The 27,600-nt window shown below is 47.2% G+C and overlaps 1 protein-coding gene across 1 annotated transcript in view; it reads right to left on the bottom strand.

Annotated features, from left to right (window-relative positions):
* Positions 1–261: 261 nt before the first annotated feature.
* The window catches only part of LOC102559401 (monoacylglycerol/Diacylglycerol O-acyltransferase), a 30,083-nt gene continuing 2,744 nt past the window's right edge, over positions 262–27,600 (bottom strand). Inside the window, 5 exon segments of the mRNA XM_014606814.3 lie at positions 262–471; positions 7,052–7,191; positions 8,888–8,948; positions 24,841–25,034; positions 26,172–26,336. Of these exon segments, the coding sequence (XP_014462300.2) occupies positions 367–471; positions 7,052–7,191; positions 8,888–8,948; positions 24,841–25,034; positions 26,172–26,336 (665 nt within the window). The 3' untranslated portion in view covers positions 262–366.

The following is a 27,600-nucleotide window of genomic DNA, read 5'->3' as shown; positions in this document are numbered from 1 at the left end:
ACAAGGAACAAGGGCCCTCTTTGCTTTTGGTTCATTAACTTCACAAAAATGCATCTTTTTGCATAATCTCTCCATGTGTTGCTACCGTCCATACTCAAGCAAGGTTCCCATTAAAATCATCAGAAATCTTGCTTGGGTAAAGCCTCCAGAATTGGACCCTGCATTCAACAGATCAAATCAACTACAACTAATCAAATCATTTTCAAATATACAGACACCTTTAAATTAAATATGCAACATCAATGACAATCAACTAGCAACCATTTTTGAGGAACATTTATTTTTACATAAATTTTCAGTGGGATGCTTATTGAACTACATGTAATTTGGGGTTTTATAACTGAGTCATTAAATAGGTAACATGTTCTAATCATCTTTTTGTGGTTTATCAAACCGTGCCAATAAAGCCTTCCATATGCTTCCTGGTATTTGCTGGTGACTTTGTATCAGATTTTGGAGTGCAGTCTTTGTCTGTTAAGTAAAAAGGAAGAGACAGTTAAGCTTTTAAAAGTCTTCACATTATGCAGGTGTACACATAGTAGAGCCCCAGTTATCTTTTTCAACTTGGAAATGAGTTGGGAGACAGAAAAGGTGCATGTAGCTCTCTCTACACAATTTTCCTTTAAAAAAAAAAAAGAACTATAGTTATAATCTTGGAGAGCACTTAAGTAGCTGCATAACTTTCATTATGGGTTTTCAGTACATACTAACATTATATGTATACATACCTTACTGACTTACGCAGTCCATATGAATTTATAATAATGAAACTGAAATGATAAATGCAGAAGGCCTAATTTGTGCTCCATCTGAAATGTATGGCAAAATTATCTGCTGACCAAATGAGCGCAAGATGGCTGTTATATTTTAATAAGCACTGCATAATTTGTCCTGCAAAATTATGAATAGATTCTAATGTACCATCTTTTCACTTAATTAATACTTTAGGTTTTTTAATTCCCATTGAAACAGTCTGGGAATATGGTTTTGTGAAGTCAGTACCCAAGTCTTCCAGAAGTCAGAGATATGGAATTCGGTGAATAGCTCCCTCAAATTTGGAGAGCATTACTAGAAAAATCCTTTCTAACTGGCACTAACTACAGAGTTCAAGGCCTACTGGAACAGCTCCTTTGATTAAATAGAATGGACCTGACTGGCCCTACAGCTACACTTCCTCAAGGGTCTACATTTCCCTAAGAACAGTTCTTGCAGTCGGAGCAGGCTGAGGAAAAGGAGGTGTGTAGGATCAAATATTTATTCCTAGTTTTATAGAACTGATTCTAGAAAATAATGTGTAAAGGAGCATGAACTAGGAGTTGTAATATGGTATGGTAGAGCTTTAAATGACTTGCTTGTCTTGTGGTTAGACACTGGAAGCATGTGTATAGTCCAGATCAATTCCCCAGAGAACTGCAGGGTACAGAGGAGTCTGGTATTAGACCTGGAGTTGGGAGCCATAGCTGAAGTCAAAACAGGACAAAGGTAGAAGCCATCATAGCTAGAGACAGGGTAAGCCGAGAGTTCACCAGGATCGCGAGCCAAAAGCCAGTGCTGCAGGTCAAATCAGAATCAAGACCTGAGAACTGAAGTCAAGGAATGTCAAGGATCTAACCAGCATACCAGCAAGAAAGCACATGGAAGTTCAGGAGCAAGAACTTTTGCCTTTGTTCAGACAAGGGTACTGTAGATTTGGTCTAGTTTTTAGGGTGGATTGGGTGGGGCCTGCTGCCTATGGCTACCAGTGCAGGGGCTGCCCTGATTGCCTCACTCAACCCAGCTGGGATCAAGGCACGGCTGGCTCTGTGGCTGCATCACATGGAGTCTGTTCAGTGGGTGACTTGCCCTAATTTCCTGATTGTGATTGGCTGGGTACTAGGGTCCGGTCTGACCTCTTTTCTGTGAAGTCCCTAAATAAGATGTAGTCATCAGTAAAAACACTAAGCACCTGCAACTTGATGGAAGCTCTGACAGACAGAACACAGCAACACCATCTCATATCCAAGTGGGAGCACAGCACCATGCAGGGAGCAGTCTCTAAACTGTGTGCTGTAATACTCTGGGTTGTCAGTAAGGTCCATGGCAAGTGGAGCAGGATGATGCCAGGACCAGTCAGGGAACAAGGGGGTGGCAGTGAGTTGGGGGCCCTGGCAAGAGGGGCAGGACAATCTGAAACCACTGTTGCAGTCAAGCAGAGCTGCAACCCAAGCAAATATTTTAACACCAACTTCTTCCTGGGAACCAAAACTTTCCTTTTTTTACTGTGGTTGATATTAATGTAGCCTGGGTAGTACGTAGTTGTGTACTCCCCTCTCCAATCAAAGGGAAAAGTTAGCAGGGCAGGTGCATGGTGGGATGAAACTGCTGCTCCATGTAGTTTCTCTCCTACCCCTATAGAGCCAGACCTGGACACTCTATGAACTTAACTATGTACAAATTTATGTAATAATAAATAAGAGTTAAAGTGGAACATACATGTATTTAAGGGACCTGGAAATTTATGCAATATATATACATGCACACACACAATCCTGTTTCCCCACCCCCCAGATACAGGTAAATAATTTCAAAGGATCAAAACCAGCATCTCAGATAAAGATTATACAACCTTAAACTCCATAAAGTGTAAGCTCATCAACATAAGAAACAAATACACAAAATATAAGGTGTTAACTTACAAAATATGAGGCACAAGAACATCAGATATAAGTGTAAACCTTGAAAGTCACAAAGAACAACTTGGGCTGCCTCTGGAGCAGTGGCAACACTCCAGAGGGGGAAAGATCCCCAGTGACTCCAGGCCCTCGACCACCCAACTGGGATAGTCCATGAGGGGAACCTCCAAACCCAGGGGTCCCTCCCTGTCAGGCTTCTCTACCCAAGGTTAGGCTCACTGAAGGGTGATTCCCCACCTCTCCTGTGGGAAATCCCCTTTCCTGGCACTCACGACTCCAAAGCCCAGTGCAGCTGTCCCCATCTCCCCAGTTGTGGAACTTCTGGCTTGGCAGGGGCCCACAGCTGCCCTGGGCTCCTCCTGCTGTCAGCCCACTCGGGGCCCAGTGCACCATTCCTTGCACTGGTGGCTCTCCCTTATACCAGGGGGTTGGAGACCCAAGCCACCTTGTACAGTGATGAGGTCTCAGTCTGTTCCAAGACCCTCCATGCGCTGCCTGTGCACCAATGGCCTGGCCTCGTGCCAGGGGTTGGAGACCCAAGCTGCCTCGAGTGGCTCCCAGGGTGTCAGTCCGCTCCCAGACCCAGCGTGCACCATTTGTGCACTGAGTTCCTGACCTCATGCCATGGGTTAGAGACCCAAGCCACCTCAAGCAGCTCCCAGGGTCTCGGTCTGCTCCTGGACCCAGCATGCACCATTCATGCACCGCTTACCACATTCCCTCATGGCACGGCTGGGGAACACGGCTGCCTGCCGCTTCCCTTCTGGAGAAGCGGGTTCTTCGGGCTCCTCAGGGCAACAGCTCCACCCCACTGGTCAGCTCTGCTAGCTCTTCTTTGCCCGCCCTCTTCACTGTCCCTTGACACAGTGGCCCATGTGCCGGGCACGCTGCTCTTTTATCCCAGCCAGAGGCTCTGCCCCCTGGATTGCAAATGGACCAGTCAGGAAATGGGGAGGGGTATAGTCCTCAAACAGGTCTGGCTTTTTTCCTCACCCCAGGGTGTAGGGTGGGGGGCAAGACTTCCCCCTGCCTTCACCCAAGTGGTGGGAATGCCCCACCAATCACTCGGAGCTCTTCTGAGCTGACAAGCCGGGCTGTTACCAGCAAGCCCACCACATTAAACTCCTAAACTTGAACACAGCCCTGCTACTGGGGCCTGGAAAAAGAATTGCATTTATATTACGTAAAACATAACAGGAAAAAGATGCACCAGTAAAACAAGTTTGACTGCCAGTCAAAAGCTCACAGACTGTCAGGAAAAATATTCTTGCATTGCCAACCCTCTCCTTCCTAAGTCCATAGCTTGCAGCAGCAGGCACCTTTCTCAAATTTTGCCCCCAATCTCTCATTAGACAGCAATCTGATGTTTCAGGCAAATACGCCCAAATATATTTGAGCCAGTAACCATAATTTTGTACAATTCACATAGACTAGAGTCTACAGAACTGAAACCAGCATAAACCAGAGGATGGCAGATGTTGGTCTGGCTAAAGTACTAATAGTAGCCTTTAGGTTAAACACCTGAACCTTAAACAAATCTTCAAGCATGTGAACGGGCCTAGACCCCAGATCCTCATAGATTTTGATAGGGTTGTGTGAAGCAGCACCATTTTGTTTTGACTTCTATTTTGCCATTTCAAAGGGACAGTGTTTCATTTCACTGTTTCAAAGCACTGTTCTGTTTTGTTTCATCAAAACTGGTTTGCTGTTTCAATGCTGTTTTGACACATATTGACGTTTCACCCATAGGCTATAATGGGGAATTATGGCAATGCCTATAACTTCGTCATTTCTTGCCTGGTTAAGATGAAAATTGCAGAGATAGTAGCCACTTCTTAGGGCACAAAGCCTGCCAAGTTTCAAGAAGATAGGTGCAGGGGTTTTGGGAAGCTGCACCTCAAACTGCTCAAAGCAAAACTCATATCACTTGCTGGCATCAGCAGCCTGCTGTCATACCTCATGCATATTCGGGGGCCTGCACCCCCTGGTAGGAGTCTCGTACAGCCCCGCAGCCCTTCCACGGAGTACATGCCCCCAGATCTGTGAGGGGGATGACAGCATGCTGCCGTTGTCAGCTGGGGCCAGCACCAGGGCCAGGACTGGGTTCTTCCCAGCACTCGGTGCAGGCTGTGCCAGACAGAATCAGGTGCTAGCACGGGCCCTGGCCCCAGCCGGCAGCAGCAGGCTGCTGTCATCCCGCATGCAGATCCAGGGGCCTGTTCCCCCCAGGAAGAGTCTTGCACATCCCCACAGCCCTCCCAGGGGCGCAGGCCCCCGGATCTGCATGCAGGATATCAGCAGGCTGCCACTACCAGCTGGGGCCAGTGCCAGCACTGGGTTCTTCCCAGCACTCAGCGCGGGCTGCACCAGCAGACTGGGGTGCTGATGCTGGCCCCAGCTAGAAGTAGCAGCCTCCTGTCATCCCGCATGCAGATCTGGGGGCCCATGCCCTCCGGGAGGAGTCTGGCAAAGCTCCACAGTCCTCCTAGGGGCCGCAGGCCCCCGGATCTGTGTGTGGGATGACAACATGCTGCCGCTGCCGGCTGGGGCCAGCACCATCCCTGGGTTCTTCCCAAAGCTCAGCATGGGCTGCACCACTCAGACTCAGGTGCTGGCACTGGCCCCAGCTGGCAGCGGCAGCCTGCTGTCATCCTGCATGCAGATCCGGAGGTCCACACCCACCAGAAGGAGTCTGGCACAGCCCCACAGCCCTCTCAGGAGCCATGGGCCCCCAGATCTGCATCCAGGGTTTCAACAGGCTGCTGCTGTTGACTGGGGAAATAGCCCAAAGCCACCGCCATCACCATCTGGCAACGACAGCCTGCTGTCATCCCACATCATCTGGGGACCCGCACCCCCAGAGAAAAGCTGGGGGAAAGACTGGGTAGCTGGGGAATCCAGCTCCCAGTTCGATTTCCCAGCTCCCAATTCAACTCCCCAGCTCTCTAATCGCTTCCCCTAGCTCTCTGATCACTTCCCCCAGCTCTCTGATCATTTCCCCAGCTCTTCCCAGGGGGCACCAGCCCCTGGATCTGGATGCAGGATTTCAGTAGGCTGCCACTGCAGGCTGGGGCCAGCAGCAGCACCACAGTCTTCCCAGCACTCAGTGCAGGCTGCGCCAAGCAGCTGCCACTGGCCTCAGCCTACAGCAGCAGCCTGCTGAAACCCCGCATGCAGATTGGGGGCCCACACCCCCCAGGAAGAGCTGGGGAAATGATCGGAGAGCTGGGGGAAGCAATCAGAGAGCTGGGAAATCGAACCAGGAGCTAGATGTCAATACCAAAGCAGTTCTTACCCCCTCTCCCTCTCAGTTTATGTTTACCTGCAAGCCCGGCTTTGAAATGCTAAACGTTTCAAAGCTTTTGGAATGTTTTGAGTGCCCTCATTTCATTTTGAAGCTGTTTCCAAGCCTTTTGTTTCATTTCAATTTTGCTGTTTTGAGATCAAAATGCATCGAAACAGCTTTGAAAGGAAACACTGGTTGAAATTTCACACAGACCTAATATTTAAGCAAATAGCTCCCACCAATTTTGACAGATTAAAATAGTTTCAAGTATTTGTCTGATGCAATGCTGGGCAGTCTTGATACTCTGACTAGCTAACTTGGAAACTTTAATAACCATGCTGCTTAAGACCAGACTTTTCAGCCACAATCTTATGGTGACAGAAGTGACACAAGACATGGAAGGCAAGAAATGAAGGAAAAGTTTGCAATTCAAGCAGTAGAGGAAAAAATACCCACCACTAAAACCCCTGGCGACACTATATCACTGGCAGAGTTTACAATCAGCTACTTCAGGTGTGGCTCTGGAACATTATATAATCCAGGCTGCCCAACTTCAAAGTGACCATGGGCCACATGCCATGCAAACTGTGTTTGTGCTGCCTGAGGGTCCCCCTGCTTCCACACACTATATATGTCTCCAACCACTGTACATCACTTACTGAACTTCACTGCATGGGCACCTCCCTGCTGTGCCATGCCACACAAGTTACCCCTCCCCTCTGCATGGGGACCCTGAGCCTAGGCTCCCTGGCCCCCACAGCAGTGATTTCCTGACTTGACCTGCCTTCAGGGGCAGGATCAGGAAGCAAAAAATGACAGAGCAGGGAGGATCCTGGTAAGCCTGATGTCAGCAGCCTCCACTGTGGTAAGGGGAGCAGTGCCTGGGCAGTAAATTAACCCCTCACAGGCCACAGGTGGCCCACAAGCCACCAGTTGGAGAGCCCTGATGTATCCCATAACTCAAACTCTAAGATAAAGTCTGCAATAAAATGAAATGAAGATATATCTGCACTTGAAATATTTATTTCAAGTAAAAGTAAGAGAAAATTAAGATCTAGAATAAAATTTGATATTGCTAGAGGAACTAATGTACCTTTTCAGCTAGTTCCTCAGCAGTCGTATTTGGATCATATGGAATGGGTTCTCCAATGTGTGTGCGAAGTTTGACTGGAAGCCCTCCACATGGTGCAGTGACTGACAACCCAAGAGTTTCATATAACCACCGAGTTAATTCTGTGCATTAGTTTAAAAGACAAAAGAAAAGGCTCAGAGCTCTGAAAGACTAAACATATATTAAACTTAACAAATAAACAAAGCTGCCAAATTTCTAAATATTAAACATTTCCATCACAATCAAAAGGCAAGACATGGTGGCACCTTTGAGATTGATTGGTTCAGCCAGCATAAGTCTTCATAGGTAAAAACCATCACGTTCTATTATTTCACTTACCTCCTTAACCTCTAGTCTGGATATTTTAACTCAAAGGCTGCTGGTGTCCAGTGCAGTGCAGACTGCTTGAGTTTAATTTCAGCACCATCATAATCCAAAAGCACTGATTCTCAGTTGAGAATAAAAAGTTTGAGAACTGCTGCACTAAAGACACACATCCTTAACTTCTATGAATTGAGCAACACCTTATTTCAAAAACGTCTTTATTATTACAGGGACCAGGCAGTGGGGGCAGAGCAATGCCCAGGCCTACATGAGCCTGAACTTGAAATTATCTCCTTATTTCCTCAAACTTGTCTTACCTCCTTATATTTTGTAGCACCCTTCAAAAATTATCCTGATTACTAAGAGTGCCCCAGTACGCTTACTAAGAATCACTATTTTAGCCACTTGACTCATCAAGTCAAGTTGTATCACCCTCCATAGTTGTTCCCAGTTTAACTAATACTTTGAGTCCACGTACCAGCCCCATAAGCCACATCAGCTAACAAGGATTTAATCTCCTTCAGAGTCTTCCCTGTAATGCAGTGGTTCCCAACCTTTTTTTGCTGTGACCTGCTGCTGGGAGCAGAGTGTGGTGGCAGCCCGGGGGTGGGGGTAGGAGAGCTCCCCGGCACACGGCGTGGCTCATCCTTCATGTGCGGCACCATTGGCATTGCCCCTGCAACCCTCATTTGGGTCGCAACCTGAGGTTGGGAACCGCTGCTGTAACAGCAATGTCCCCATCTTGGCAAACCCATCTGCACTCCACCCTCAAGTAAGTACAATCACTTGTTTTAATAGTTCTCTTGCCTGCCATTACGCCACAGGCCTTCAGAAAAGATCCTCAGCTTGAAACTGAAGACATAATTAGTCTATTAATTGTCTCTTAAATAGTAACAGCCACAAATTGAGGCAATAAATGGCATCACAAAAAAGTAAACCAGCCCCCAAAATATCACACAAAATATGTGTAATATTTGGAGGGGAAAAGGGGGAGGGGGGATCCCATGATGCCAATTTGGGCATGTGGCAGGGTTAGGACTTCACTGAGGTCTTCAACTAGCCCCAGTATGTCCCCACCAACTAACCAACAGGTGATGTCTGGCTGGCCCAGGACTGTACTGAGGCTCAAGCCAGCCGCAGTGTAGTCCTTGCAGGCTGATGATTAGCTTATTGCTAGCTAGCTCCAAGACTGCACCAGAGCTTGAACCAGCTGGTTGGAGCCCTGATGTGTTCCAGTTCAGCCAACAAGCTACTGACTGGCAGGAGGCATAACTGTTGAGAATGTGAAAGGGATGTCTGTCAGAAGCCTATGCCTCATCCAAGACACACATGTTAATATCTGATAATCCTTGGGCACTTTCCATTTTCCACACAATTGAGAGAAAACAAAAACATAAAAGATTCAAAGGAAGATACACATTTCTAGGATACACATTTTGAGATGGAATAGTGACAAATGCTCAAACAGAATATATAATTTAAAATGCCTCTTACTCCTTTCTTTAGGCATCCTATATGCTTCCCGAACATTTTCAGTATACATTGGGATGATGGGCTGAGGAGAAGAAAAAAACCCCAAAAGATAAGAATTTAATAATGACCATGAAATTAAAAATCCATATTTCTTTTCTGTTCAAGTGTTCAATTATTTCAAGAGGGAAAAATATATGTTTATACACTAACAAACGTCCATTGATAGATAGGATCTGGCTTAGAAGTCTTGTCTCCTATAAGCCTTTGTATAATTCACACTTCATTCATAATTGTACATCTGAATATTAGAGCTGGTCAAGGAACAGATTTATTATTAGCTACCATGCCAGAACATCTAGTAGTCTTGTATACATAAAGCACCTTCACAGTGAGAGATGCAGCTTCAAGGGTCTTGTCTGAATTTGGGTTGAAAAAGGACCTGAAATGATGTCTTTCATATTCCAAGGAAGTGCCCTGTCCAGTAAGTTATGGACCACTATAAAGGCACACAGATTTTTTTTCCAGGGAAAAACCTGAAATGTATGCATTGGGAACCCTCAATATTTTCAGGAAATGTATGTTTTGGGAACCCTAAATATTTTGGGGTGATTTGTGAGATGTCGTGCATGTTTTTCCAGTTGGATTTATCGTTATGATGTCTGGGTCTCTATTGGTGCTAATGATGAGCTGCGTTTAGTTTTCCCATTTTTGTAAGTTTGTATGAACTGTAGCCATGGGTGCAAATAGGTACTATCTTATCTTTTTTATAGTATGGTCAGAATTAGGCAATATGGCAGTAATTAAGTTCAGTGTTACTCTTCTATTCACACAAAGTAGTTCTGGAGACTTTGCATCCCAAATGGGCTCAGTGGCCTCAGATCACATCTTCATGGGAATATGGGCCAGGCAATGGTAATTCACACTTTAAAGGAAAGAGTGAGAAGGCTAAGACCTGGAAACACACTGAAAATTTGAAAAATGCTGTTAAACTGGGACAATTTTTCTACCTCTTTTCTTAAGAAGGATGGGGATTTTCTTTTGTATTTCCTTCTTATTTTTTTTCTATCTGAAATGAAAGAAAATAGATACATGACAATGCCCATACCCATGACTACTCCCTTCTTGGCAGGTGTTAGTGGATGTCTGTCCTGCAACAGTGTCTGACCAGCTTCAGACAGAAGTACAAGTGTCTTTTCTGTCTTGAAGAAATCCATTCCCAGACTCCTGTCCTACCTCCTTCCACAGGTGGCTGTTGTAGCTTTAATGTTTAGACCAATAAGGACTGACCAAGCTCTATAATGCTCCTTTTGAACACCTCCTAGAGCTCGATCTCCAATCCATGGACAAGAGATGCTGCCAACACTACAGATCTCTTTGCAGCTTTCAACATCAACTATCAGGAACCTCCCTCCTCCTTGGCACCACTGAAACTGGCACTGTGGCCAGTCAATGGTTCTGGTAGTATTATTTTGGCTTTAGAAAAAGGCCTTCCATTACTGGCCTGTTGCAGAAGTTCACTTCTTCCACATCTGGCTGATCCAAATTTCAGCTTTTACAGGCTCCAACTGAAATTCCAAGTCTCAAACTATTCACAGCCCCTTACAGTTCTCAAAACCTCCAGTCTCAGATTCCTCAGCCCAGAATGACTCTTGGAGAAAGAAATTATAGTCAGACAGTATCATCATCTGGAACAGCAGAAACTCTTTAGCTGTTGAATAAGAAGTCTCCTTGCTTCTGCCCTGAGCATTGCACAGCCCATGGCAACTGTAGATACTTTAGCATCAGTCTTTGGACTGAACTAACAGACACCAGAAAGCTTGGTACTACTTCTCTGCCTTCAGATTTGTCATCTCTTGCTCAGAGGCCCATTCTTTCAGTGACAAAGAGTGACTTTACCATCTCACCAAAATTAATTCTTTCTACAAGTGCTCTTGCATGGGAATTTTCTCTTCACCCAGAACTCTACTCAGTACTGTCCTCTGACTTGACCTTGTTAACACTACAAGCAACAGTTCTTCCGAGTGTTGCTGTGGCACCAACTCCACGCTGGTAATCAGCCCTTCCCAGTATCACACTCCTTCATATACTCTATGGCTCCTCACTGTGCATATTGGGTGCCCATGCAGTTGTGACTGTTGCTCAGTGGCCTCCAGGCTATTGTTCAAAGTGGCTCTTTCGGCCTTGAGGATTCCAAGATGCCTTGAACAAAGTAACAGAATGGGTTATCCATTCTGGTTCTTAACATCCTCTGCTCAAGCTCCCCTCAGTTGTTTGTTTGGCTAATCCCTGGTGTATGCCCCAGACACTCAGGCCCCATTATAGTGGACTGAAGAATGATTCCTTTTGAGGGGAGATACTCAGAATGATAATCCCAGTCTATCAGAAGATTCAGGCACCTTCCATATCTAGTTTCATAGTAGTTAGGGGTCAGAAGGGACCTGAATAGATCATCTAGTCTAACTCCCCGCCACTGGTTGGAGCATGTACTGGGATCACACGACCCCAGACAGGTGTTCATTCAATCTCTCTTTGAATTTACCCAAGGTACGAGCGAGGACCACTTCTCTAGGAAGTTGGTTCCACCTACCCTGACAGTGAAATAGTGCCTCCTAATCTCTAACCTGAACCTATTCTCCAGCAGCTTCTGGCCATTGTTCCTCGTCACCCCAGGTGCTGCTGTGGGGAATAGGACTCTTCCTATTTGCTGCTGATCTCCCCTAATGAGTTTGTAAGCATCCAACAAATCCCCACTCAGCCTCCGCTTGCTGAGGCTGAACAGGTTCAGGTCCCTCAGCCTCTCCTCATAGGGCCTGCCCTGTTGCCCTCCAACCAAGCAGGTGGCCCTCCTCTGAACCCTCTCAAGGCAGGCCACATCCTTCTTAAAGTGCGGTGCCCAGAACTGGAAGCAGTACTCTAGTTGAGGCTGGACCAATGTCACGTAGAGGGGGAGTATCACCTCTCTGGACCGGCTTGAGATGCATCTTTGGATGCATGACAAGGTGTGGTTGGCTTTGCTGGCTGCGGTCTGGCATTGGCGGCTCATGTTCATCTTGGAGACAATAATGACTCCAAGATCCCTTTCCGTCTCTGTGCTCACAAGGGGGGAGCTCCCCAACTTGTATGTATGCTGTGGATTCCTTCTCCCCAGGTGCAGCACCCTGCATTTATCTACATTGAAGCCCATCCTATTACCGTCCGCCCACTTCTGTAGTCTATCTAAGTCTAATTGCAGCCTATCTCCCTTCGAGCATCTAGTGAAGTAAGTTGTCCAAACTCTTCAGGTATCTCTGGAAGTGGTTTTTAAAACTTCTCATTCTCAAGTGGACATTTTCCAGCAGCCTTGCCTTTCAGAGACATGCATCATTTAATGGAGAGACATTACGGATTCCACAAGCACAGTCTGTAAGAGCCTGCATCTTGAACAGTGATGGACAAACACATCACCCAAAAGGCATTAAAATCCTTCCTTGCTAGAAGGTGAACTACTAACACAAAGGTGAAAGAGCTCCAGTCAGCACAAGGTGATGGTAAACTAGAAAATAATCACTCCTTCATAAAAGGACTCACTTCTCAGTTAGTTTACAATTCTGGATCTGGAACTACTGAGTGCTTTTTGATTTGACTACATAACTATAGTGCTGACCTGGCAAACTTTCATTCAACAACTCAAAATGAAGCTCTGCGCTTAAAGGGCAGCTGGTAACAAGATTCAATTTACAAAGAGCCTTGAGGTGGTGTCAGCCTCATCCAAGTTCTACAGCAAAGGAGGTAGGAAGGACACAGTCCTGATGGCTCAAGGGACCTGAATTCCAAAGAACATCTAAGTCATGGTTTAAACCATCCCATGCAAGTCTCCTGAACTGTTCATCACTATGATAGGTAAAGCATTGTGCAGCCTGCTGGCTCTTTTAGGATGAACCCTTTAGGAACTAGGCCTTCCATTGGAACCAGAAGTCTTGGAAAGTTTCATATCAGAGCCGAGACATTTTTGAGGATTTTTGGAAGATGTATGCAGTAGTAGGTGAGAGAGAAGAACATAAGGGGATACATTTTATTGTGGGAGAGAAGACAAGAGAAAGGATAATTATTCAAATGTACATGGACATGCTTGAGATGCAGGAGGATAGAAAAAGAGTTGAGGAATTATGTACAAAAATTTATGTATACTGAGAAGTTACACAATAAATATAGTATATGGGCAGGACTGCAGTGAGCTCAAGTGATAATGAGGGGGGATGAGTGGATTCCTGGCAGGATTATGCATGTACCATCAGTAATCTAAGTAGGACCACACCAAAGGTTTACAATGTATTTCAGACAGCCTAAACTCTATAGCAACTGTGGGCAGGAAGGACACATGGCCACATACTGCTGGTGTTCAATACGCTACAGCCATGAAGAGAAAGGGCACAGGGTGGCAGAGCGCCAAGCAAGAAGTACTGAAGTGTATTATTTGCAGGGAAGAGGGATACTTATAGCAGCAATGTCTGTGGTCCTTCTCAAATAAAGCTAGATCTACAGAGGAGCAGCAGAGACATGAAAGTGAAAGTCAGAAAGAAGAATCTGTTGAGTCATAACATATGACATCGGAGGAGATGCCACAAGAAAGAAGAGCCAGGGTGGGAGAGAGGGAAATTTCAGTAGCCAAAGGAGCACAGCTGCTGACAGAAGAGAGGAAAGATAAGTGGAACAAGTGACTTTGAGACACAGGAGAGAGAAGGGAAAGAGGAAAGCATGATACAGGAAGAAGAAGGAGTAGTGAGGCTAGAACAGGAGAAAGAAGAAAAGAGCCAAATTGGGAAAAGGGAGAAATCACATGCTATGAAACTCCAAAAGAAGAAGCAGACAAGGAGAGGGGAGGGAGATGGGCTGACAAGAAGGTCATCAGAGCTAATGTCATCTGGGACTAACAGAAAGGGAAAGGGGAAAGGAGAGGTAGGGAAGCAGAAACGTCGTGGAGAAGGGAAAGGGGAACCTTTATTGAATGTTAAAGCAATAAAACAACTGGCAAAGACTGCAGGGATGCAAATAGGGGAAGGATTAGAGTTGACCAGCATCAAGCAATGGCATAGAAGATTTGTAAAATGATAGAGATATGAAATTTAAATGGACAATGATGACTTCATGTATTGCATCTATAAATGTCTGAGGTGTGTTATTGAGAAAAAGGTGGGATAATATTATGCCAATATTGAGTGGGGTAAAAGTGGAAATAATATGTTTACATGAGTGTGTAATCCCATGGGAGAGGGATTACAAGTGTTTTATAAAAAAATCGGGGTGGAGATGGGGACTATCGTGGTGGGCAGGGTTAGATGTAAAGTAAGCAGCTGGAATCATGATTTTGCTCAAGAGAGAGTAAGTGGAAGTGTCACAAAGCTTTCTCTCGTGCGTGGATGATCTCTATCTGACGCAGGAAGTCTACAGGCCGACGAGAGGTAAAGCGCTGCTCAACCCGGTACTGGCAGGTGAGGATGAAAAGGTAAATGGTTACTTGAGCAAAGTATTCCCCATACAAACAAGAGTGAGACAGGGATGCCTGCTGCTCCCCTATCTTGTTGTGTGTACAGTGGAGCAATCAGCTCAGAGAATTGGGATAAGCTGATAAGTGCTGTGAAGATACCAGGAGGAGAAGTTAAATGTACATTATATATAGATTATGTTAACATGGTGGCTCTGAACAATGTATCAAACAAGAGGGTATTGAAACATACTGGCCACATCTACATGAGATGCTGACTGAGCAGTAGCCTGTGACTACCGTGCAGTAGTGTCACATGGCAGAAAGCATGGTGCAACACTACTGTGCAGTAGTCTCAGGCTAATGCACATTCAGCATTATAGAAAAGCTGTTCCTCAATGCTACTAACTCTGGTTACTGTTCAGTCATTTAGTACTTGTTAGAAACATCTACATGTGCATTTAGGTAGCACTAAATTTACTGCACAGTAAATCACTGCACAGTAATGGGCCAGCATCTACATATGCAAGCATTACAATGCAGGAACACTGTGTGTGTGGACCGATTTGGGGCTAAAGTTAGTCCCAAGTCTGTCCACACACACATAGTGTTACTGTGTAGTAAGGCATCTACATGTGCTTTACTGCACAGTAACTAATCGGAAATAAATGTGATACTTGCATGATGCAGGTATCAAATTTATGCCCAAGTCAACATAAGTCACCATTTACTGTGCAGTACATGTAGATGCATGCCCATGCTGCGCACTAAATTTTCAGTTACTGCACAGTAAATGTGAATGTGTGCAGTACTAAATTATGCCCATTTAGTACTTAGTGCCCATTTAGTACTAAATGACTGCATAGTAATGATTGCGCATTCAGTGTCTCATGTAGATGTAGCCACTGAGGACTATAGCAAAGTGACAGCAGCAAAATTATATAAGATGAAAAGTACACTGATGGGTTTGGGGAACTGGGAGAATTTACAGAAGTTCAGACTCTGTGTGGTAGAGGATGTAATCAAGATCTTGGGAATCCAAATGGATACCCAAGGGAAAGAAACAAAGGCATGGGAGAAGTCAGAGGTAAGAGTGAGGCAGTTGTTGGAATTGTGGAGTGGTAGAACATTATCTTTCAAAAGTAAAGTGGCTGAGGTGAAAGTAGTACTCTTACCAATCAGCCTTTACATGGGAGTGGTGTATCTACATCATGGCAGCAGATAAGGAGTATGCAGAGGCAGAGAGGTGTCTTTTTGAGGAAAAGTAAAAGAGAGAAGATAGCTAGCAAAGAGCTATAGAAAGCTAGGTAATTAGGAGACTGCAGAATGCCAGATATGAAAAGTTTTGTGTGTACTTACTTTATAAGTATGTTCTACGAAGAGATAACAGAGGGGGTGGGGAAGACTGTGTGTTTATGCTGTTTCCTGGCAGGGGTACTGTTAAGAAGATGAGGCATGTGTGAGGGAGATTGGAAAAAAGCCATGAGCTTAGCAGCTACCAGCCCACTATGCAAAGATGGAGAGCTTTTTAAGGGTAAATAAACTTGAGGGAGTGGGATTAAAGTGCTTGAAAAACCATAAGAAGGTGATTAATAAGATAAAAAAGAAATATAAAACTACAATAGCTGGGATTCTGATGAAAAGACAGATGGCAAATGTGTGGACATAAGCGACAGATAATAGAGTGAAAGGAGAACAGACAGATATGGATGTCATATGGATGATGATATGGAATATTCTTCCTGTGCAGGATATTCAGCCTAAATGGGGTTTGGCAAGATCAGTGACCTACCTGAAGGAGAGATGTGGGGCTAAAGAATCTGTATTGCATGTATTTTGGGACTGCCCTTTTGTGCAAGGGTATGGGGATGGGGTGTCAATTTTTGAGGGCAATCAATATGAACTGTAACTTAACATATGAAATGGTGCTGTATGGGTTAATGCCCAAAGGACTGGAGACAGAGACTGAGAACAGTATTACTTCGTGCAATAGTAATGATATGGAAGGCGGAAAACTTATTTTGGTCAAGAGACTGGCTTTCACCAGAAGAGAGTGCTTTGAGTTGCCAATATATAAACTGAAATACTATGAAGATCCAGATGCAGATGAGATGGGGAAGGAGAAGGCAAAGAAAAGATGGAGAAAAGAATGGCCATGTTTCTTCCAAAAGGGCAAAGGGGCAGAGAAAGCTGTTGCTTCATCCTGGGGCTTCAGAGGTATCAGACCACGCCCAGAACTTTCCCCCTACCTATTCCAGCTGGTCCCAAAAGGAGGAGGCTCCACCACCGCTTCTGCTGGCCAGTGCCGACCCAATTGGGTTCACCCCGTCCCCAGCAGCACCTGGTAGGCTGGCTTCAGCTACATGCTGCTCCAGATGGGATGGACCTGGCTGGGTCTGCACCAGCCAGGAAAAGCGGCATGCAGCTGAAGTTGACTCCACACGTGCTGCTGGGAATGGGAGGAGCCTGGCCAGGTCTGCACCAGCCAACAGAAGTGGTGGCGGAGCCATGTGCCACTCAGGATCGGACGAGCCAAGCCAGAGCAGCAGGAGCTCAGCTGCACTTTCCCCCTGCCTGCACCAGTCAGTCCAAAGTGACACACAGCTCCGCTGCTGCTTCTGCTGGCCAGTGCAGACCCAGCCAGGCTCCTCCCATCCCCAGCAGCATGTGAGGAGCCGACTTCAGCTGCATGCTGCATTTCCTGGCTAGTGCGGACCCAGCCGGGCTCCTCCTGTCCCCAGCAGCATGTGGCTGAAGCCAGCTTCTCATGTGCTGCTAGGAACAGGAGGAGCCCGGCCGGGTCTGCAATGACCAGCAGAAGCAGCGGTGGAGCCGTGTGCCACTTGGGATGGGACAAGCCTGGCTGCAGTGGCAGGGACTCAGCTGCACTTTCCCCCTGCCTATGCCGGAAAGTCCCAAGCAGCACTTGGCTCTGCCACCACTTCTGCTGGCCAGTGCTGACCCAGCTGGGCTCCTCCCATCCCCAGCAGCATGTGGGAAGCCGGCTTCAGCTGCATGCTCCTCCGGATGGGATGTCCCATCCTGAGCAGCACAGGGCTCTGCCACCGCTTTTGCTGGCTGGTGCAGACCTGGCCAGGCTCCTCCCATCCCCAGCGGCACATGAGGAGCTGACTTCAGCTGTGTGCTACCTTTCCTGGCCAGTGCAGACCCAGCTGGGGTCGTCCCATCCAGAGCAGCATGCGGCTAAAGCCAGCTTCACACGTGCTGCTGGGGACAGGAGGAGCCCAGCTGGGTCTGCACCAGCCAGCAGAAGTGGTGCTGGAGCCATGTACCACTCAGGACTGACCAGCACAGGTAGCCCCTGCTGCTCTGGCTGGGCTTATCCTGTCCTGAGCGGCACATGGCTCTGCCGCCACCTCTCCTCCCTGGTGCTGACTGGGCCGGAGCTGCGGCCCAGTTGCTGCTTCCCCTCCCCAGTGCCAGCCCAGCCCAACCCTGCACGGCCCGAGCAGCATGGTATGGCATGGGGAAAACCTGCCCATTAGCTGCTTTCCTGGGCTTACCTGCAGGGCAGGGCCCGTTCCAGTCCCACGCAGGAGGCAGAAGCTGGCCCAGCCACTGTTTCCCCTCACTGGCGCCACAGGTTCTGGCCCAGCCCCCCCTGCCCCTCTCAAGCTGTAAATGTAGCCTGAGCTGGGGCGGGGCAAGGCTAGCTGGGTCAGGCTGAGGTCAGGGTTGGTTGCCTTGCAACCAGAACCCAAGAAAACAGCCTGAGGTGCTGCAGCCAGCGGCTAGTGCCGCGGGAGGCTTTTAGAGAGGCAGCTGCCATTACATGGGTTTTGAAGGGGCTCTGCAGGCCAGAGGGAAGTGCTTGGTGGGCCGGATAAGGCCTGCGGGCCATATTTTTCCCACCCCTGAGATAAGGGGACTCTGAGAACCCATATGGAAATTGTGGGAAAAGGGTCACTGATTTTTACTTCCTGGCATTTTATCTGAAGCTCCATTGAACCTGAGCAGAGATACTACTGCACATGCTCAATGACTGCTCATGGTAGCCTTTGTGGCTGTTTCTATAACTGAAAGATCAAAAAGTGAAGCAGGATACCCCAGAGACAGTCCAGCTGAATGTTATGTTACAAGGCTGGCAATATGGAGCTACCTTCTGTGATGCAGGCCAACTCCACCAGATCCCAGGGCACTTCCACAGACTCCATACCAAATACAACAAGACAGTCTCTGAATACTGTATCTGAACATCCTGGTACCCAGTAGGTGCTTCCAGAAATAAATGTGGTAGCATGCTATTTGAACGAATAGCAACCTGGACTTCAGTGCATGTCACTGAAGCCTCCAGATAGAAGCCACATTCAGTAAGAGTGGCAGGGCACTGTTGGTGCCTGCCACTTTAAGACCAAAGCTAAGCAGCCATCAGGGGCTTGATTAAGGCAGCCATCTTAGATCTCTGGCTGTCTATATAAAGAGCTCAGTTCCCTGCTGGCTGGGAAGGCAGTAACATTGCCTGGCTGTGGGGCTTTGTGTATCATCCTGGAGGAGCTGTAGGGGATGGATTGGAGGCTCCTGGTTCTGGGCATGACCTAAAACTGTACCCTGCCAGGAGTGGGGCTCTTAGTGGTGCGGGAGCCCCCAGGAAATGCCAGGCCAGTTATCACCCTAGTGAAAGGCAGGTAGGGGCACCTTAACCCTAGCCCTCACCTTCAGGTGGGTTGCATGACACCGGAGACAGTTGGGGTCAGGCACGGCTGTGGCCACCTGAGTGCTGTGGAAGTGAAAGACCCCAAGGAACGAGAGTGGGGGCCAGGTATGGCTGTGGACACCTGTACCCTGTGGGGGTGCAAGACCCTGAGAAGGAAAGTTGGGGCTGGGCATGGCAGCAGCCACCTGAGCCCACTGGGGAGGAAAGCCTCATGGTCCCAAGTGAAGAGGATGGTGTGGAGCCCTGAGTGAAGGGCACAGAGATAAGTAGCCCTGAGTGAAAGGGGCAGAGATCTGGAGCCCCAGGTGAAGCGGGTGGAGATCTGGAGCCCCAAGTGAAGGGGTGGTGTGGATCCCCGAGTGAGGAAAGTAGGCCCAGGTTGGTCTTCAGATGCGTGAGGCTGAAGTTTGGGCCAGAGGCCAAGTAAAGGGGGCTCAGCCCAAGAGATAGAGGGGCGAGTCCTGACCCCAGTAAGTCCTCCACAGTTGGGAGGCTGAGTATGGGTCAAAAGTAAGATTGTAAGTAGCACCATGACCTGCTGCTCCAGTGGGGAGTGAGAGTCCCCTGTGAGACCCTGGAGCACCAGTCATGGTGTGAGGTACCCCAGCTCTCATATCCAGGAAGGTGGACCCAAGAGAGAGTGTGGGGCTAGTGAGAGAGGCCAAAGGTAGAGTACCCCCTCGACTGGTCAATGCTGGGGCCAGGACTGGGAAGGTCAAAAGGGCCAGAGGCCCACTGTGAGGGGTGCCCAGAGCTGAGGGCCTGGGGTCCCACCTGGCCTTGCAGGTGAGGCCAGGGCCTGTGTGCCTGAAGGTCCCCGGGGGACCACGCTGACAGGGAAGATAGCTACAGGGAGCTCAGCAGCCCGAAAGATGGCAGAGTAGGCTGCCTGAGTGGAGGGATCAATGTGGGGTCCTGATAGGAGGATTCTGGAGCCCAGTGTGGGGCTGGTGTGACTAACAGCTGGATGCCATCTGCAAGGCATGGGCTGCGGTGTAGGGAAGGTTTGGCACCACAGATGGCACCCCCTGGCATCAGGGCATAAAATTGGTAGCTTCCCACTTAATGAACATCCTAATTAATAAGAATAAGGTGTGGCAGGTGAGTCAGGTGGGAGGCGTGCCCAAAGGCAAGTGGGGAACCTAGCACTGTGGCTAGGTGGGGAGCCCCACTTTGCCACAGTAAGGTATCCTAAAGTTCTTGTTCATTTATGGGGCTCCAAGTCTTTTCTTCAGGTTTATAAGCTTTGATATGGAGCCATCCACAGTGAACATTTCTATAAGGACATTTACTCAAATGAGAAAAGAAAGCTGTTTACCAGTAACTGGAAGTCCTTTGAGATGTACTGTTAACATACACCTTTACATTACACCTTTTTTCCCCTCTGAAGGCATGCGCAGCAGTGCATGTGCCCTGGACAGAAATAGTAGCAGTACATATCTGTGCCACTGCTAGGTTTCCCCAGCACGCACACTCTGGCTAGCAGCAAGTTGCACCAGGTGTGGTAGGGGAGACTGGGGTCAGTACCTGGGCTGGCCCCGGCAGCCTTACCTAGGATCCTAGGGGCCTCCTGGTGCTCACACTAGCACCACATGCACTACCCTGCTTTTTTTTGGCACCGGAATCTCCCAGTGTCAAAAAGCCCACCATGCTGCAAATTAACAGCATGGCAAACAGCTCCATGTGCAGTGCATGCAGTTTGTGGCACTGCAGACAGATCTACGGTGCCACAAACTGCACATGTGTGCTTATCTGGATTCACCTTGACTACCTAGGGAAGTTCTGGACTCCTCATGACTGGAGATATTCCAGAAGAGGTTGGAGAGCCACTGGTTGTGGATGATATGGGCATAGATATGTCTATGTTCTACTATGGATATTTCTCATGCTTTGAGGCTTCACTGGTTGCCCTCCCACATCTTTCTGCTACTTGTGTCAAGGTGTTTTTTAAGCCTTCCTCAGAGGCACTGGGTGTTGGCTGCAGCCAAGACGGGAGATTTTGACTGGGGTGTGCCATTGCTTCTGCTGCAACTTAAAGCCAGAGGCTTCTGGCTAGAGGATCTTGCCCCTCCACTCAGTTGCCATATTTGGGATCAGGAAGGAATTTTACATCATGGTCAGACCTACAACAGAAGAAAGGAGCATGGAGCAGGATACAGGGTGAGAAGTAAGGTATTTGTTTTTGTTTGAGTTTAACTGTGAGGTGTCCTGTGTCTTAAAGGAGAGGAAGAAGCCATGAAAGAAAGGGTGCCCTAGGGTGGGTGCTGTCACAGAAGGTGCCAGTAAGACACCCTGCATTTTTGGGCTGTAATCTGAGGACCCAATGTAGAGTCCAAGACATGGGTCTGAGGAGCCAGGGAAGAGAAGCAGGGAGTGGCAGAGGCCAAAGATGTACTTGGGCATCTTGAACTCCAGACTTTGGCTGAGGGCTGGCACATGCAGCCTGACCTGTAGCCTGGAGTGCTGAGACTTGGAGACCTAAAGTCTCCCAGTACCTAAAGAAGGGAGTGCTGAGACTGAGTACCTAAAGAAGGGCCTTGAGGGGTACGTGCCCTGAAGGGCAGTCAGTTGGGAATAGGGGTGTTGGCAAAGATCTGGCACAGTCATTAGCAAATGTTGAGCCCTTTAACTGATTCTGAAGCTACTAACAGCCCAAAGCAGGGGAGGGGTACCAGACTGCTTACGCTGGCTGTTGGGACATAAGAAAGCAAGGAGATACATGTATAGTTCAAAGTGAGCAGCAAACACTTGGTTAGCATCTGTGAAAGCTGGAAACAGTATTAGAAAGGACCATAAGTAGTAATTGATGTAGCCAAATGTATAGTAGGTTACTTTGCTATAATAAATGTATTTTTGTCAAAATGTTTAGATAAGTTGTAAGAAAAAAGCAGCCTTATCATAGAAGTAACAAATTTGTGTAAATGAAAACAAAAGGAAATAAGGAAGGGTGGCAGAGCACCTTTGGTGGCTGCCATTTTAAGAGGCTTGAACAGGCTGTGGAGCAGCTGGCAGGTGCAGTGTGGCTTAACAAAGCAGTCACATGACTGCAAGAGGGCTCCTGGATTGGGGGATGGGGCTGGGCAGCCTCAGTATAGACCCAGGTCCTCAGACCTAAGCAGACAGTTGCTGCAGGGAGCCAGAGCTGCTGCTCCCAAAACGCCTGGTGGTAACGGGTAGAAACTATGGGGATGGAGGAGGTTCCTGGTACTGGGGAATGACCTAAAACTACACCCTGCTGGTGTTGGATGGTGTGGTGGGGCTGCCTGTGGCAGGCTGGTCCCCAGGAAATGTGAGACCAGTGCCTCCCTAGTGAAAGGTGAGTATGGGGTGCAGGTATAGGCTCAGCCCCCATGACCTGGTGGTTACCCCATAGAGGGGACAGGCAAGAGGTCCAGGCATATCATCAGAGACCTAAGGCCCAAGGGACATAAGGCCTAGTAGCCCTGGTGAGGGAGTGGTGTAGTGGCCCCAGTGAGGGGGCATGTGTGAGTAGGCCATGTAGAGTAGTATCTGCGTAGGCAGGCCTGAAGGACTGTGCATGGGCCGTGTAGAGTTGGGTCCATGTGGGTGGGCCTGAAGGACTGTGTATGGCCCTAGAGATGGCCTTAGAGACTGAGTGAGCTGTGTTTGGAGGGGCTCAAGAAGGTGGACCTGTATGAGAGGAAGAGGGCTAGCTTGTAGTGCGCAGGTTTGTTATTACCCTGAAATAGAATAGCTTTCTGATAGCATACTGTTAAGTTAACAATAATTTGGATTATTAAGAAGTATTAGCTTTACAGCTGAATACAAGGCATGACCTGTGGCCTAGCAATGCAGCTGACCACAAGGCAGAATGATAGCTAAGCCTTTGCTTGTGTCAAGTAATCATTTTAACTGTATTAAGCATTTTCTGAGTTAAAAAGTGGATCTGTGTCTGTGTGCTGAAAAATCAGCTACAGCAAGAAGCAAGATAAGACAGGGAAGCCATTGTTCTGGGTGCAGGGGTTGTGTCCTTGAGAAGTATCTAGTACTGTGTAAGGTTTTGCTAACATATTATAATGTTACTGTTACTTAACTTTTAGCTTTAAAAAAGTGCTAGTTCAGCTTAATAGAAATATGCTGTTACGAAGATTTGTAAAGCACCGCCCCAGTATTGCTTTTGTTAACCCTGTAAGTCTTGCCTTATTGTAATAAGTATAAAAGATCGCCTCACCCTTTAGGGGGGGCCATTTTGCCTTTTGCTGGTTTTATGGTCTTTGCTCGAGCAAATAAACAGCTGTCTTTCTTTACCTGCGTTGTCTGTCTATCAAATTACAGCTAGACAACGAACCTTAGGGAGGTTTTGCCCACCACAGCTGCTCAAGAACCTAGCCAGGAAATGCTCAACTGGTCAATGCTGGGGCCAGGACCAGAACGGTCAAAGGGCAAGGATGCCCACTGTGAGGGGTAGCCACAGCCAGGGGCCTGTAGTTCTGACTAGCCTAGAGGCGAGGCCAGGACCTATAAGGCCAAAGGTCCCAAAGGGGGCCACTGCCAAGAGTGAAAGGGGTCTAGGGAGTTTGAAGCCCTGCATGACAGAGGAGGTTAAGCCACCTGACCAGGATGGGGTCCAACATATCAGACTGGAATGTAATGGGGCCCATTACAGTGTGAGGCCACATCCCATGCCTTGCAGATGGCATCTCTATGTGGCTACAGTGTAGGGGTGGTACAGAGCTGTGTATTATGCCCTTGGCATCGGGCAGTAAATGGGCAGCCTCCCACCTATAAACAACTTCTCTGAGTTACATCAAAGGGGAGGCAGGTGGGTAAACTGCCCTAAACAGATGGCCAATGGTTAAACCGGCTGTGAGACAGCTCCCCGTCTGCCTTTTATTCCTTTTTTTGGTTTCTCAAGAAAAGTAACTTTAACTAATTGACACTTTTCTGGTCCGTAAGAGATCTGGTTTAATCCAGTTCTGAAAGTTTCAGTTAAACAAAGACATTTAAAAAAAAAAAAAGCAATAAGGGATCATTCATTAGAATATTAAGGTTGTTTGCCAGACATCTATACTTAGTAAGTATAGGCTGGGGGAAATTTGAGATCTTCTATATAACACTTGCTGAACTGTTTGCCTGTGGGATTGTTGGTAGGACTCCTTGCTGTGGAGACTGTGAGCCTAGCCAGCTTCACTTCATGGCAGTCAAGACCTGCCCCATAAGATTATGCTTTTCCTCTGTTATTAATCTTACTTTGTCAATTCATCCATAAACTTCTTTCATTGTTTGTTGGAATGACCTATCTAATATTTGTTAACAGGAGGAGCTGAAGTGAGAGAATGGTTAAAGTTTACCCACCCTGAGGTCCACGGCTACCTCCAAAGGCAGGCCTATTACAATATGGAAGGAAAGTCTTACAAAGCAGCAACAGCACAGTTTGGACATGGCCTGGATGTGTATGAGATCACAGCAAATGCAAGAAAAATGGGATGTAAGTGAATCCAAACGAAGGCCAGAACTGCAGACCTCTAGGATGGGGAGAATGGTCAGAAAAGAAGGAATGTGGAGATTTAGGTGAACAGAAAAAGGCCATTGTTGGCCATTGTGTTGGCCATTGTCTGTCTAAACAAGACACTCAACAAATTCTGTCAATGGGACAGCTGTGTTAGCTGATTACAACATCTCAGAGAAAAAGAACAACATTGACATAGTTTAGCTGTCTTCAACTCAGATAAAGCATATGCCCAGCAGAATTTATTATAGAGCAGCTGATGCATAGTAAAACTGAGCCTCCTCTGTGCTACACCTAGTAGTAACTGTTTGCCTCCCAATACCCTCAGATCCACCAACATGACTGATGATTACGAATGTGTTACTCACCACTTTGGCATCTATAGCCAGCTGAGCAAAGCCTTTATGATGAACCCATATGAGTTTGTAAGTGTCATCACTAAACAGCGCTTCTCGAGCACCACCTGGTGCAATAGCCACCACTTGGCCTTTTTTTAGTGCATCTAAACATTCTTCCTTTGTACCTGGTATAACTGAAAAAACTTCTAAAATGGATTGAAGACCTGTAAAAAATATGTACCAGTGAAATTATTAAAATAAAACTCAAATTATGCCACAGATACAACTTTCATAGAACATAAAAATACAGTAGCATAAAAACTTGAGTAAGTCCAATGGCTACATACTTAAAGCATAAGACCAAGAAATATGCATTGGAGGAAAAACAATGTTTAAGTGATGCACTTCTGATATTATGCTTTCACCAGGGAGCTGCAGAGAATAACTTGTCTAACTCTTGTACATGCATATATCCATCTGTCCTTTTTTCCTTTTCCCTTTCCTTTAAATAAATCCAAAAAACATGATTTTATTAAATGTAAATAAAATTGTCAAAATAAAATATCCAAAGAATTCCTCCTTTCAAGTCGCATTTAATATCAATTAGTTTCTATCTCTGGTTTTCCTTTAAAGCACAAACACACTCTACCCAACTGGCCTATGTCACACTGAGCATTACATTAATTTATGTTAAATTGACACAGTAAAAACACACGCTCTGCAACAAGGTCGAGTTAGGCTGTTGTAGTTAAAAGAAAAAGGCAGGCAATGCAAAAATGAAGATTCCAATAATACCTTTTGTAACAGAGTGGTCTGTCCCTTCAAGAGGGAGCAGTAGTCAGCCCTGTTGAAAGAGCCTCAATGCAGTGTATTTGGCTAGGCAGGGATATGACCTGCTAGGAGTCTTAAACAGCTCCCAGAAGGATATGGGGTATGCAGAAGAGGAGGAAGTAGTGGTGAACTTGGCTGCTTGCTGCCAGAAGGGCCACACTGCTATGCTAGGAGCCAGAGCCTTCTCCTCAAGTGCCCAGGATGAAGCAGAAGGGTTTCTTTTTATTTGTTTCTTTGTTTGCTTGTGTGGTACAATTCCCTGCTACAAGATCAGTGCTATGGACACCACCCCATAAGTTTGAGAAGTTCAAAAGGCGAGAGACAAAGACGTGTGCTGTGTGCAAACTGTAGGCAAATTTGTGAGAAGTGTGTTACATTCCTCCAGCTCCTCAATTCCCTGTCAGAGTGCAGTATTTGCACAAGTGACTGTGCTAATCAGCATACCTCACAAACATGATGGTTACAAACTTCACCAAAACAAAAAAGGCTTTATATATGTATCTAACTATATGCAACAAAAACAATTTTACCTGGTATTTTAAAAAAATAACGATGAGCTACTGACACACACATCCGATGTGTCAAGATAAAAAATCTAGCTACAAAGATAATATGGTCTATAGAAACAGCTCCGTGATACAAAATAAGAAGAGCTGGTCCTTCTGGTATGTTTTCCAAACCATGAAGCTCATAACCTGTTTGAAGCACAAAATAGAATACTGTTATTGTTAATTTTATTTCATTTGGAATTTGAATATAAGCTGTTTGCTAGACAAAAGCATGAATTTAGGGAACAAGCAGTCGCAGTGTGGCAGATTGTGGTCACAGGGCGACTGTGATGTCCCCTGGTGGCCTTGCAGCTCCTGCCCAGCTTAGACTCTAATATTGCTCTCCCTAGACTGCTCACCCACCGTGCCTTGTTCTTATTATTGAACGTCTATGAAGGGAGGCTGCCCACAGGCCTTAGAGTGAGCCTTAAATCCTAACTGCAGGTCTTTCCTGAGCCCCCACTAACCTCATTCTACTCCTCAGGCTTGACTATGCCCCTGTAGGGCACCTGTACCCTTAAGAGCATATTGTGTGGATCCTTTCTTCCCCTACACCATGCTCCCAGCCCCACAGGTGTTATCAACACAATGTTCAATTCCCACACTTGGCCCCTGTGGTCCCATGTTCAGCCCTTTCGGGGCTCCCCACCCTCTGGTCCGACCTGCAGCCCCTTCCTCTCAGGCGGGGCTCCCTGACCCTCGGTCCAGCCCACAGCCCCTCTCAGATTTGTGGACCCTTGTCCAGTCCTCTCCCTTCCCATGAGCCTGTGGACCCTCTGGTCCAGCTGTCCATCAGTCCCTGATTCCTAAACCTCCAGGTCTCACACTCAGGTACTCCCCCAGTCTTTGGACCTTCTTGGGTCTCATTCTCTCTCAGCCCTGCTTGTACCTGGACCTTCTGATCACACTCCCAGCCTTTTCCAGGCCTGGTGCCTGTGGATTCCCAGGTCCCTACTCTCTAGGACAAGGGTGGCCAACCTGCAGCTCCGGAGCCACATGCAGCCCTTCAGAAGTGAATATGCATCTCCTTGAATCTTTGCACAAGCACACAACATGATGTAACAGCTATGGAAGCTGGTCACCATGTGCTTGTGCAAAGATTCAAGGAGACACATATTAACTTCTGAAGAGCTGCATGTAGCTCCGGAGCTGCAGGTTGGCCACCCCTGCTCTAGGCCCTTTTGCCCCTGGCTAAGCCCCACTCTCAGCCCCACTCTCAGCCCCTGCTGGGCTACTGGCCCTCTAAATAAGCTTTGCCTGCTCTTGCGGAGCTCCAGGCTAAACTGCTAGTACAACTTAATAATGAATACCTGCACTGAGGCCTTCCCTAGGCTTAACATAAAACAAGGCCACCTACCCATATAAGTAAGCCTTTCTCTGCTCCAGGTACCTTCCCTTGTTCCCTGCTGTG

This window comes from Alligator mississippiensis, chromosome 3, assembly GCF_030867095.1.
Source record: "Alligator mississippiensis isolate rAllMis1 chromosome 3, rAllMis1, whole genome shotgun sequence".
NCBI lineage: Eukaryota > Metazoa > Chordata > Crocodylia > Alligatoridae > Alligator > Alligator mississippiensis.
Note: the sequence above shows the minus strand (reverse complement) of the source record. Positions and strands in the feature narration are given on the sequence as shown.